Here is a 14,153-nt window from a genome sequence, read left to right as displayed (position 1 = left end):
AGAAAATGGAAAATCTCGCGAGAATTTCAAGGATCTTGCAAGAAATTGGGAATCTATGATAAATTAGAGAGAATAAAAATACAAAAAAAAAAAGGAGAGGAGGAAAATGAGAAGGAATTCAATTTTATATATATATATATAAAGCAAGAAAAGATTGATTTTTGGGAAAATTTGTCTACTTTTTATAAGAGGTGTGTGTTGCCTCGATATCATCAATCTGTATCACATGTATAGACGATATAAGGGAATATTTGTAAAGGGGTATGCAATATTATGTGATATATCTACGTATGGACGAAATATCAAACAATACATATGATATTTTCATCGATACATTGTGTTTCATATCAGACTCATGTGACATTAATAGTATTGGCCAACACTATCGATATTGCTCCTAGCCCCGTGGTTGGTGGAAACAGTCTTTTTCAAGTTGTGTTCCTAAAGAAGTTTCACGGTTTGGTTATATTTTTGCTTTCATTACAAAGAGAAACATATAAAGATTCCCAAGGTCATACTTACAATACACTTGAATATTGTATAAAATTGAATTAAATGAAGCTTTTTAGGGTATTCCTTTTAATGGTGATTATGAGTGGACAGTGATTACTACTTTGCACTAGTAGGCAGTCAATTTCTATGAACAGTACATTGTTTGGACTTTCCTAATCGTGTGGCTTACTGGAAGGAGATTTGAGCTCCAAATTGGTTTTTTTTAAAACAAAGCACTTCCATTTCACCGGAATAAAACTATACAATCGGCATGGACATTCAGGCTTTCTTAGCGAGAAAAGGACCCTGAGGAGCCTATCAGAAGGACCTGCAATGGGCCCCATTACTGTAGCGCAAGGGGCCAAAAAAGGAAAGGAAAGTAAAGGGAAAAAAGAAAACGCAGAAAAGGACCGCAAAAGGCAGCGACTTTCAGCCCTTTCGCAGGCTACCCAGACCCATTATGTCTAAGAATAGGAGTCCATGAATCTTTGGAGGACGGTCTTCCAGGGCAGAGAAATAGCGATCTACTTGACCCGCACTCCCCAAACAGGCCAGTTCATCAGCAGGGAAGTTTGCCTCTCTGGGGGTATGGGCAAAGCGCACGTCGATGTTAAGAACGATAGCCCTGATCCTAGACATCCAGTACCTCCAAATTGGTATGCATCCCTTTTAATCCTTGTTAAGGTTTAGGTTCTTTCAATTTGTTGCATAAGTTTTTGCACAAGTCAGGTCGAGGTATTAAACAAATGTGGGAAAATGGAAGCAAGAAAAATAGGTGTATGCGAGGAAGTGGGTTTCCCAATAGATATGATATAATCGCCGAATGAGTCTATGGCCATCAGCCCTCTCTCTAGTTACAGAAAATGGTGGATAGGAGCAACATCTAACCTTATCCTAGAGATTGAATCAGTTGGAATGTAATGAAGTTCACATACATCTGAGGAAAATAGTGAAGTGGCTGACGCACATAAGAAATAGTTGTGGGAAACAAAAATACTCTAAAATGCTAGAAAAAATGAGAAAACATTTCAATTTTTTATTGAGTTATCAAGCAGCTTGTGCATAGGAATGATCTTCAAAAACTCTCATCATTTCATATGGCTAGAAATGTGGGCATGTTTTACTTACGATGTAAGTCTCCTAAACTCTTGCATGTGCAAAACTAGGATATCTGATTGTGTATGATTGTCCCTTGAGTCTATCACCACCCTTTTTTTACTAGTTATGGGAAATGGTGGATGGCAGGATGCGTATGTCATGTTACCTTGTCGTACAAGCCGGTCAGCAACTCTTAGAAACTATGATCCTATAGTGAGATGTGTCATCACTCATCACCCTTCTTTCAAAACAAGGAAAATATTTTACAGGCCCTTAGAATTCATTTCTTCCATACAGAATCTATAACAATGATACTATACTAGGCAACATTCACAACTAATTGTATGTCTTATTCCTATGTTTGTTGAGTACTCATCACCAAACACGGGAAACTCCAGAAATTTAGTTGCAGTACATAATCTAGAAATCACTAGGATGGTGTCTCATAAAAGATTACGTGCAAAGCAAAATGTGCATCACCATTGGATTATCAATGAAGTTTGGTTCCTTTATTTCTCATCAAGCACCTTTAAGAAATCTGCATCATCACCTCAAATGGTCTCGAAATCGGGCAAAGGGTAAATGATATAGATGTCATAGGCATGCATGATGAGAAATAATGATTGAAACATGACTCGGAAAGAAAGAAAAACAGGAAACTCATGGTACAAACAGTTAATGAGATAAACAACCTACAGCTTTAGGCAGCGAGAATCCTTCAGGAACAACAAAACAATGTCGAAGGCAATACTTCTCCCACATACCCAGCCGTTTGTCCAAAACTGCTTGAATCATGTGACGAACAAAAGACACGCCCTATAAACATGAAACATAAAGAATCAATGGCTTAGGAATCAATCACCAAGACAATTTCAGTTTTGTGATGAGTACTTTTACTCTCAAACAATCCCTTGTGCCTACGAAATTCACAACTTGACATGTTTCTGAAGTGATCTCCGTAAAATACTACTAAAATGGGGCCAATGAAGCAATGACTTTCTTGTCCTTTTTTATTCACGTGTTTGTGTGAGTGTTGTGCATGTATTCTCAAAGGAGTCTAGATCATCTATTTCCAAGGCACAAGGATTACCCGTGCCCTAGTTTTTTATTGGGCCATGTCATTAGTGATGATGTCAGCATAGCAGCTATTAAAACAAAAACAACAACTTAAATTTATAAATAAAAAAATAAAAAATAAAAAAACAAAACAAAAGGTCGTTTTCCCCCTTTTTCTCTCACCTACCCCTCTTCCCTCCCATATAAGAGAAAATCCTTTCCCCTCTTCATTTCGCAAGCATCATCTTCAACGCCAGTGCATTAGATCACACCGTAGAAATCTCCCTTCTAGATTTGTTTTCCCCCTTTTCTCTCCCCACATCTCCTCTACCAATTCTCTAGTTTTCTTCGAGTTTTCCATATCTCAACATTGCTCAACAAGGTATTGGGTTCTTCTAAGATTTTCACATTTGTGTGTTGAGCTTCGAGCGGATTGGCATTTCTTCCTCAGGCAAGGGTTTATTTAATGATTTGCATTTTCTTACTATTAAACGGTGTTTTTTGATGCATTTGGATGGAGATCCCTATGATTTTGATTGATCGATCATGCGGCAAGATGATATTGTGTTTTGTGCTTGGTTTTGGATTATATGTTTTGGTGTTTAAGGCTCGTTTGGGAGCTCATCATTGCCAATGTAATTCAAATCACAATTACACCAGAATCAAGGTGATTCCAAGTCAGTTGTTTTTGGCAGAGGGCTCATATATTTTTTGTTCACAAGGTCGCCCAACGATGGTTATGTCCCAACATTTTTCGGCCGTCAAATTCTCTTGATGGGGCAATCCTATTGGATGGGTTGGATGGCATACACATGCCATGGTGCTCCCAAACCAGTGTCCTTATAAGAGCTTCTCACCCTTATCTTCAAGTTAGAGATGCAACCATGACAGAACATGTTATCTTCTCCTAATATCAAGAAATCCAACAAAGGAGAAAGAATAACACTGATAACATGGCCCTACAAACAGACGATCCGAACTCATTTTTTAAAGAGAAGTTCATATAATTAATTAAACAAGACTCCTTACATTTTTAGAATAATGGCAAAACAATTCATTGTTTGCGCAATTTGAATTAAACTCGTTTTCTTTTAAAAAAATATTTTATAGAAAAGAAATACTTAAGTATGATTCAAATAGACAAATTGAATATGAAACCGCAAGATCAAGCCATTCCATAACTCGGGTAGGCAATGCGAATGACTTTGAAGGTTTTTATGCATGATTTTACATTTTTCCCTATGGTGTGGCCCGCTTGAGTTTCTAGATAGACCTAATTTTCAGGTCACATCGTGAACATGAGGTGGCATACTTGATACACAATTTGAATTCAAAACACATCACAATTGGCCCTATAAAATCTTGGCCATGTGGGAACTCACATTCGTTTAAACATATGTGATCAATTGCCCCTAACTAAAGATTAAGAACATCAAATCACTTCAGTTTTCCTACTGTGACCTGTCCAAGCCATGCTCCACAAGATAAATTGTCTAGTGGACATACTTGCCGTGTTCATCATAGTTTGGACTACACGTTACTAAACTTCCACGGAGCACATGTTCTAATGCCATGTCTTAACCAATTAAATGAGCAACATAGAACTAACTCAAAAAAGGCGCAACACTAAAAACTTAGACGGATGTGGAACTCAGGTCGGTTGGAGCATTAGGAACAATATAAATCATGCCTAAAACCACTAACTTGATTGGTGTGGCCCACCTAAATATTGGAATGGCCTAATTTTTGTGTTGTCCCTTTGTCCACATGGGGCGCACTAAAAATTCTTCAGAATGGGGAGATCTTAAACATTTCATCAATTGTAAGCATTCCATCAATGGCCCACAAACACAGTTAAGAAGAGAGTCTACGTTCAAAAGAAAACACTTTCACGAGTTCACTATATTCGTATTTTCCCTCCTTCAATTGTCTAGATTAGGGTCAAACATACAAAAAATGGGCCGCTTCTAATCCAAATCCCACCGCCCACTCGTCTTTCAAACCATTTAACAATAAGAAAATTGCAAATCATTAAATAAATCCTTACCCAAGGAAGAAATGCCAATCCACCCGATGCTCAACACACAAATGTGAAAATATCAACAACAACAACAAAAAACAATACCTTGTTGAGCGATGTCGGGAGAAGATGTGGAAAACCCAAAGAAAACAAGAGAAATTGGGAGAGAAGAGGTGTAGGGAGAGGGTGAAACGAAATCAGAAAGCATGATTTCTACAGTACAATATGATGCACTGGCACCAGAGATGATGCTCACAAAACAAAGAGGGAAAAGGCACTTCTCTCGTATGGGAGAGAAGAAGGCGGATGAGAGAAAAAAGGGGGAAACAACCTTTTGGGGTTTTTCTTTTTCTTTTTTTAATAGCTGCTGTTTTTCATTTTTCTTTTTTCAATACCTGTTGTGCTGACTCATCACCTACTGATGTGGCCTAATCAGAATCCAAGGCACGGGGATTTCCTGTGCCCTAGAAATAGACGATCCGGAATCATTCTCGAGATAATAACTTGATAGAGATTTTGTGCTATCCAATAAATCATGTATTTCCCAACAATATGACTGTAAAATTCAGAAGCTAAGAGTACTTTAAACCATCACATTGTTCATAAACCTCTAATCGTTACATATAAGCATTTTTTAGGACCCTCTGTCAACAACAACAATGATATATGCTCCTTGGCTTGTTGCAACACAAATTTATAAAATAGAGCTGTAGCAAGCACCCCATAAACACAAAAGTAACTTCGTGATTGGCAAAAACAGTATCCGCTCAATTGATCGTATTCTTATTAAACATTTAGGCAACTGGCAAGATTAGAATATGTGTAGTAGTCCCTATGACCTTTTTTTCTTTTTTAATTCTCCTCAAAACCCAGTTGTTTTGTTTTAGATTATCCTCCGAACATTTAATCTTATGAGCATGACTTCAATGTGCCCATCATCTCCCACCTTCTTTTTTCTTTCTTTCTTTTTTTTCGGGGGGGTTTGATTACCATTTACAGATTATTCGTGAGAATACATAAACATTTTGAATTTTCAAAATTCATTATTTAACTGCATGTTAAGGTTCCCGCCCACTATTCCTGGATAGTGGGAGATATTGGCACACTGAGTCCCCGTACACACCAAGCAGACACAATCTTTTCCCTGATATTTTGTAGTGAGTATTTTAATGAGCCACAAATTAAATCCTCCCAATAGGCCAATTGTCTGCAAATATATTTTTAAAAAAAGAATGGAAAGTAACAAGTCAGAGCATGTGTGTAAGATATCACAATACACAATCATTCCAAACACTACCATTGCATTGGCATATATGAGGATGGTATTAAATTTATACTGTTAAGTAACAGCAAAGACAGGCACTAAATTCTTAAGGGTACATTTGGTCACATCGAATATCATGAAATTCCGAAACTAATCAGTCGACTTGTGCAGATTTTTCAGGATAGTTCATGAAATTCAGTGCAACCAAACACACCCCTAGAGAAAAATTGCAACATTGTACTAATAGATTGGTTCATTTTGCCTCTGTCGCAACTCAGGATCCAGCATGTGTCGCCACCCACCGGGGCCCACTTGCTGAGTGTTCTGATGATCTGAGCCGTCCATGTAGTGCACTCTATGCTACACAGGACACTGCACGAAAATACGCAGAATGGATGATACTGACGATCAATATTGGAGTTGAACTTACGACAACGGAAATAAAATTTTCAACACCCTGCACTCAAGTCTAAAAATCAAATGCTAGGATTATCACTGGGGCGTGATTATGGAAACAACAGGTTATTCACTGTAGTAACAGCACTACGGAAGGTTCAAATCATCATATGGTCTCAGCATATGAACCCCAGTGGGCAGCGGCACAAGCTGGACCCTGAGTCACTGCAGAGGCAAGGAAAAGTTACCCGGTTTAGCTCGCCGGATCTATCACTGCCCATGTTGCCCAAGAGCTCAGATGCTTGCCTGCAGAAACAATTAGCATAGTAGAAACAAATGCATGTTACAGTTTGGACGGCGCATGGAAATGAGATTAAGATTTGGAAATGATATTAAGATTTTTTTATTTTTTTTTTTTAAGGAAAAAGGAAGGAAAGAAGGACTACTGTTCGTAGAAGTCGAATGCCCCATCGACCATGTCATCAACCGCGTTGAGGACTTCATTGATGAAAAGCTGAGGATTCAGGTTGAAGGAATCGAATACCGCCTCGCTCTCGCTTCCTTCCATTGCGGAATCTCTGCTCATCCATATAAAATAAATCAAAAGATATTAAAAACGATTCTACACTCGGACGTGTTGGAATAAGAATCTGCATCTTAGGAATGGAATTTTCTGATGGTGTTTGGGGAAATATCAGGAAGAATTCCTTTGATTTTGAGGTTTGGTCTTCGTTGAGAGAATCAATTTTCAAAAAAAAAAAAAAAAAAAAGGCAATTGAATGAAATACCTAATTTTCCGCGATTTTCGAAGAGGTGAGCGAATCGGAGGAAGAAAACCTCGCGCTTGACAGAAATCGGCTCGTCGCTCGTCAGAAGGAGAAGGGATGTTTTGAAAATTGCGGAGATTTTCAAAATGAAACTTTTTCCCGCCACGGAATTCTCGAAATGATGTACATGGAGGGGGACAGGAGAGGAATTGGATTGCGCACCAAAGAACACAGCACCCGTATCGGTACTGTTTAGCAAAAAAAGCGGGAGCGGATTGGCTGATGTACCTCACACCAGCTACTTTGTTGACGTCAGCAAGTTCCTTGGGTCTAATCCTGAGGTATGTGTTATATCCAAACCGTCCATCCATTTGACGAGATAGTCTTAAGGCTTATAAATTATTTATAGATGAAAATCATTATCTCCACTGCTATTTGTGGTGTGATACAAATAATTTTTAGATATGATTATTTTTTTTAGATAATACTCTAAAATTATTTCTAAAAATAGATGAACCGTGTAAATATAATAAATACATCACCGTAGGGCCATGTGACTTTGATTTCCTTTGAACCGTTTGATACAACTCAGAGCAGCTAGTGTCAGTGCTCGGCTTTGCACAACAGTACCTACAACAGCTATATAGCCGGTGCGGATCAGCTACTAACTGGTTGACCACCGACACTAGCTACTGAAGTGACGCCACCTAGTTATAGTTACGTGGGTCTCATCATGATGTATGTTTTATGGAAACGGATTGGCTACTCCCCCTGACACCATCCCTGGGGCTGATGGTCGGTGCTCTGTGGGCCCCACTATGATGTATATGTTTCATCCATCATGTTCATTCATTTTAAAGATCATTTTAGGGCTTTATCCCAAAAATGAGAGGTATATAAAACTCAAGTGAACCCCAGCACATGAAAACAATAGTGATCGGATATCCACCATTAAAATCCTCCTAAGGCCCACTGTACTGTTTATTTGACATCCAATCTTTTGATTAGGTCATACATGCCCAGATGAAGGGAAAAAACAAAAATCAGCTTGATCTAAAACTTTTATGGGCCCCAAAATGTTTTTAATGGTCAACACTCTTTCAACACTGTTTCCTTTAATGTGGTCCAATTGAGATGGGGATATACCTCATTTTTGGTCTCATAAAGTAAAATGATCTGTAAAAATATATGGACAGAATGGATGAAACACATACATTATGGTGGGCCCCACAGTGCACCGACCACCATCCATTGGCCGGTGTCCAGGGGAGTAGTCAATCCATTTCCATGTTTTATATCCACACCGACCATCCATTTGGAAAGATTATTTTAAATCATTAGCCAAAGAATAAGTTAGATCAAATTCTCTAGTAGACCCACCACTGAACATAGTGGAGAGAGTGACACCCACCGTTACAAACTTCTAAAGTCCACAAAAGTTTTCAATCAAGCTAGTATATGTGTTTTCCTTTCTTTAATATTTGTGTTAACTTATAAACAGATTATATCTTAATTAAACATCACAGTAGACCTTACGAAAGTTTCAACTGTGGACCTCTCTCTCATTGTTTTGTTTCATAGAGTCCGCTCCGTATTTAAATATGCCTCATTCTTTTGCTCGTGGTGGGTCGCAACTCAACCTACCCAATCGGCATGCCGTGAGCCTCACAGCAGCGAAATCGGATTGCGTACCGGGTTACCGAGTACGCTCTTGTCGTACTGAGTAAACTCTGTTGAGCCCACCTTAAGTGCATGACATTTATCCACACCATTCATCCGTTTTTACAGATCAATTTAGTCGTTGATCCCAAAATTGAAGCATATCAAAATCTCAAGTGGACAATACCATAGGAAAGAGTGGAAGTATTGATTTCCTCCGTTGATACCTTTCTATGGTCCTTAGTGATGTTTATTTGTCATCCAAGATATTCATAAGATCACACAGACATAGATGAAGGTAAATCACAAATATCAGCTTGATCTAAAACTTTTGTGGCCCCTAAAAACTTTTCAACAGTAGAATTCAATTCACACTAACTTTGGTGGTGTGTTCCAATTGAGCTTTGGATATGCTTTAATTTTGGGATAACTCCCTAAAATTATCTAGTAAAAAGGATGGACAGAGTAGATAAAATGTATGTATGACAGTGGGCGTACTAAGTTACTTAGTGAAGCGGATTGGCGGGTGTACCACACACTCGTTACTGGTACATAGCTGCTGTGCGGTATGATGTCGTGGGGATACGAGCACTGACGCCCCTCCTGCAAGTTGTACAAACGGTTCAAAGGGAATTAAAGTTACACGGCCGCAGTGATGCATTTATTATATCTACACCATTTATTTATTCTTAGGAATTATTTTAGTAATTATCAAAAAAAATGAATCTTATTTAAAAATCATCTAAACCACACTACAAATAGCAGCTAAGATGGTGATTTTCGCCATTAAACAATTCCTAGGGCCCAATGTAATATTTGTTTTCCATCCAATGTGTTCATAAGGTCACAAAAAACTCAATTAATAGGAAAAACAAATTTTGTATTAATCCAAAACTTCTGTTACCCTAAAAAGGATTTCAATGGTAGACGTTCAATCCCCCCACTACTTTTTTCAGTGTGATTCACTTGATAGTTAGATGTGTCTTATTTTTTTGTCTTAAGCCTTAAGACAAGCTAACTAAATAAATGAACAATTTAATTGTAACACATACCTCGTGATCAAATCGACAAAACTTGTTAACATCAATATAGCAACTGTATAACTAGTGTGAGCTCCACTAACCAATCCGCTTCCAAGCCTCACCACTATGATGTACATTTTAATTCATGCTATCCATGGAAGCAGATTGGCTGGTGTACCACACACCAGGTATGTGTGGCGCAAAGGTGAGCCCTGTTGACCTTTAAGTTGTAGGAATGGTTCAAAGGAGATCAAAGTTACGTGGGACCTACATTGCTGTATTTATTATATTTATACTGTTCATCTATTTTTCAAGATTATTTTAGATTACTACAAAAAAAAAAAAAAAAAAGACATATAAAGATTAACTTGACCACACCCCTAATAGTAGCAGAGATAATAATTTTCACTGTTAAAATTTTCATATGGCTTATTATAATGTTTATTTTCCATTCAATTTGTTCATGGGGTCACCAAGGACCTGGATGAAGAGGAGAAAAATAAATCATATTGATCTAAAACTTCTGTGAACCTCAAAACAATTTCAATGATAGACGTTCAATCTCCCACTACTTTTTGTAGTGTGGTCCACTTGATCATTTGATATGTCTTATTTTTAATCTTAAGCCTTAAAAAGAGCTCTTAAAATAAAAGGATAGTTTAGATATAACACATACCTCATCATGAGACCCACGGTATTTACTGACGTCAACAGTGGAACACCAGCCGCTTCCGCTTTCCATTCATTTTTTATAGCTTTATGAGGTGTGGTCCTCGGGGCGCAGATTAACTACTGACAAGTTGAGTAGCCAGACCGGCTATTGAAGTCACGAAATTGGTTGGATCCCACCATGATGTATGTTTTGTATCTACATCGATCCATCCACTTGGAGAGACCATTTTAGGGCATGAGTCAAAGAATAAGCCGGATGCTAATCTCTAGTGGACCTCACCATAAAAAACAGTGGAGAGAGTGATGCCCACAGTTAAAAACTTATAAGTATAGCAAAAGTTCACGATCAAGCTGATATTTGTGTTTTCACTTATTTAAGGTATGTGTTAACTCTCAAATAAACATCATGTTGGACCTTAGGTAGGTTTCAGTGGTGGGCATCTGTCTCTCCACTATTTTCTATGGTGGGGTCCCCTAAAACTTTGGATCCGCCTAATTCTCTTGGACAATGCCCTAAACTAATCTCCGTGGACAGTGTAGATACATGGCATACATCGTGGTGGGACCCACGTAACTTGGTGATGTCACTTCAGCAGTGAGTTTGGCTACTCAACCTGTCGATGGCTAATCCGCATCCTAGATCCAAAGCTCAAGCAGACCACATCACATGAAGCAATGTGAATAATGACCCTATCATTGAAACCTTCCAGGGCCTGCCATTGAGTGCGGATCATCTGTTTCCCAGGGGCAGGAGCTCCCTGATTCCAGCGTTTTCATTGGTCCACGTCACTGTAAGTTCCGCGTCATCAGTTTTTTTAATATATTAAAAAATATATATTTAATAAGAAGTATAACGGAGACGCTAGACACGGAAACGGACTGGCTACTCCCCATGCCACCGGCCAATGGCTAGTGGTCAGTGCTCTGTGGGCCCCATCATAATGTATGTGTTTCATCCATGCTGTCCATCTATTTTTATAGATAATTTCCCGGTATGAGATCAACAATGACGTATATCCCAATCTCGAGTGGACCACATTGCAGGAAATAGTGTTGAATGAACATGGACCATTAAAAACTTTTTGAAAGCCATACAAGTTTTTGATCAAGCTGATCTTTGTTTTTTCCCTTCATCTGGGTCTGTACGACCTAATCAACATATTTGATGTCAAATAAACAGTACAGTGGGACCTAGGAGAATTTTAATGGTGGATATACAATCACTTCTGTTTTCCTGTGATGTGGTCCACTTGAGATTTACTTACCTCCCTTCTTTTTTTTTTCAAAAAAGCCCTAAAATGATCCATAAAAATGGATGAACAGAATGGATGAAACACATACATAATGGTGGGGCCCACCTAGCACTGACCACAGCCATCGGGCCGGTGGCAGGGGAGTAGCCAATCTGTTTTGGTCGGACACGGGGACGCGGATTTTCTGCCAAAGCCTTTTGTAATAAGTTCCTGCCCAAGGATTCGGGATGGGGCCCATTGCGACGTTTGTGATAAAAGCAACCCGTTCATCCATTTTTAGATATCATTTTAGGACATTATACTAAAATTAAGGTGTATACAAAACTCAAATAGGCCACACAAAAGGAAACAGTGGGGATTTGGTGACCACGGTTGAAATATTTATATGGCCACAAAAAGTTTTGTATCTATCTAATTTTTTGGTGTTTTCACTTCATCCTAGTAAAAATAACCTTATAAACGGTTTGGATGGCATATGAATATCAAGACGCCTAGGAAGGTTTCAACGGTAGGAATTTCTTTCTCCACTGTTTCATCTTGTATGGCCAGTTGAGTTTTCAATCATCTAATTTTTTGTTACATGTCCTAAAATGAGCTCTAAAAATGGATGAATAGATTGAATTTCTTATAAACATCATGGTGGACCCCACCTTACATCCCAGTGCTAGAACTTCCTGCAAAAGGCTTTCCCCAATTAATCCGCGCCTGTTATACGGTTTCCATTCGAAACGGATTTGCTACTCTCATGCCACTTGGTGCTATGTGGGCCCACCATGATGTATGTGTTTCATCCATGCTGTCCATCTATTTTTCTAGCTCATTTTATGGTATGAGAACAAAAATGAGGTATAACCTAATCTCAAGTGGACCACATTACATGAAACAGTTTTGAATGAACGTCGACCATTAGAAACTTTTTGGGGGCCATAAAAGTTTTGGATCAAGCTAATCTTTGTTTTTTCCCTTCATCTGGGTCTTTATGACCAAATAAATAGATTGGATGTCAAATAAACAATACAGTGGGCCGTAGGAGGACTTTAATGATGGATATCCGTTCACCATTGTTTTCCTGTGGTATGGTCCATATGAGATTTATATCCCTCTCATTTCTAGGATGAAGCTCTAAATTTATATGTAAAAGTAGATTAAAGGAATGGATGAAACACATACATCATGGTGGGGCCCACAGAGCACCGACCACCACCACCGGGCTGGTGGTAGAGGGATAGCCAATCCACTTTCGTTTCCATTTGGGATTCAGCATACACGTTATGATGTCACCTATTTATGTGGGTCCCACTATGATGTATATTTTGTATCCACACCGTCTATCCATTTGGAGAGATCATTTCAGAGCATGAGCCAAAGAATGAATCAAATCCAAAACTCGAGTGGACCCCCCCCAAAAAATAGTGGAGAGAGTCACGCCCACCATTAAAAACTTATAAGGGTAACAAAAGTTTTTGATCAAGCTAATATTTGTGTTTTCCCTTCTTTAATGTCTGTGTTAACTTATGAAGAGGGTGGATCTCAAATAAAAATCACGGTGGCCCTTAGGAAGGCTTCAATGGTGGACGTCACTCTTTGTCACTGTTTTCTGTGGTAGGTCCAGTCCAGCGTTGGATCTGCCTCATTCTTTTGATCATGCCCTAAAATTATCTCTCCAAATGGATGGACAATGTGGATACAACACATACATTGTGGTGGGCCCCACGGAACTTGGTGGCGTCACTTCAGTAGTGAGTCTAGCTACTTAACGTTTCGGTAGGTAATCCATTTCTAATTTCTTTCTTCTAAAATTTCATTAGGCCATGTCATCTCACAACAATTTTATAAGATAAAAAAATTATTTACAAAATATGCTTAATTAGCAAGGAATATTAGCTGCGACCCAAGATGACTAATGTCCATAGGATCCTCACCGCGGGCCCACCTTGATCTATGTGTTTTATGTGTACTCCATCCATCCGTTTTCTTACATTATTTTAAGACTCGATCCGAATTGGTATAATTGACTTTATCGAGGCCCAATGCAACGAGTAGGTTGTTGAAAAAAGTGACGGGTTGTCGAACAAAGTTACCTGGTAGTGACGGGGTTCATTAGACACAGTGATGAGGTTGCAATACAAAGTGACAAGTTTCGCTAGACAAAGTGACGAGGTTGCAGTATAAAGTGACGAGGTTGCAGTACAAAGTGACAAAGCTCACTAGACAAAGTGACGGGGTTGTAGTACAAAGTGACGGGGTTCACTAAATACAATAAAGAGGTTGCAACACAAAGTGACGGGATTCACTAGACAAAGTGACGAGGTTGCAATATAAAGTGATGGGGTACAGTAGACAAAATGACGGAGTGTTAACAAATAGAGTGACGAGGTTATAGGACAAAGAGACGGGGTTCACTAAACAAAATAATGAGGTTGCAGTACAGAGTGACGGGGTTCACTAGACAAA

General features: G+C 38.7%; 1 protein-coding gene across 2 annotated transcripts in view; it reads right to left on the bottom strand.

Annotated features, from left to right (window-relative positions):
- Window positions 1–7,332, bottom strand: part of LOC131245749 (protein MIS12 homolog) — a 36,520-nt gene extending 29,188 nt beyond the window's left edge. Inside the window, exons 1-4 of one of the 2 annotated variants that reach the window (XM_058245423.1) lie at window positions 7,115–7,332; window positions 6,773–6,904; window positions 6,575–6,632; window positions 2,287–2,406 (exon numbers count right to left, since the gene is read on the bottom strand). In XM_058245423.1, the coding sequence (XP_058101406.1) occupies window positions 2,287–2,406; window positions 6,575–6,632; window positions 6,773–6,894 (300 nt within the window). In that variant the 5' untranslated portion in view covers window positions 6,895–6,904; window positions 7,115–7,332. The remainder of the gene's footprint in view (window positions 1–2,286; window positions 2,407–6,574; window positions 6,633–6,772; window positions 6,905–7,114) is intronic. The other variant, XM_058245424.1, reaches the window with a different exon arrangement.
- Window positions 7,333–14,153: the final 6,821 nt, after the last annotated feature.

This window comes from Magnolia sinica, chromosome 5 (assembly GCF_029962835.1).
Source record: "Magnolia sinica isolate HGM2019 chromosome 5, MsV1, whole genome shotgun sequence".
Classification (NCBI taxonomy): Eukaryota; Viridiplantae; Streptophyta; class Magnoliopsida; order Magnoliales; family Magnoliaceae; genus Magnolia; species Magnolia sinica.
Note: the sequence above shows the minus strand (reverse complement) of the source record. Positions and strands in the feature narration are given on the sequence as shown.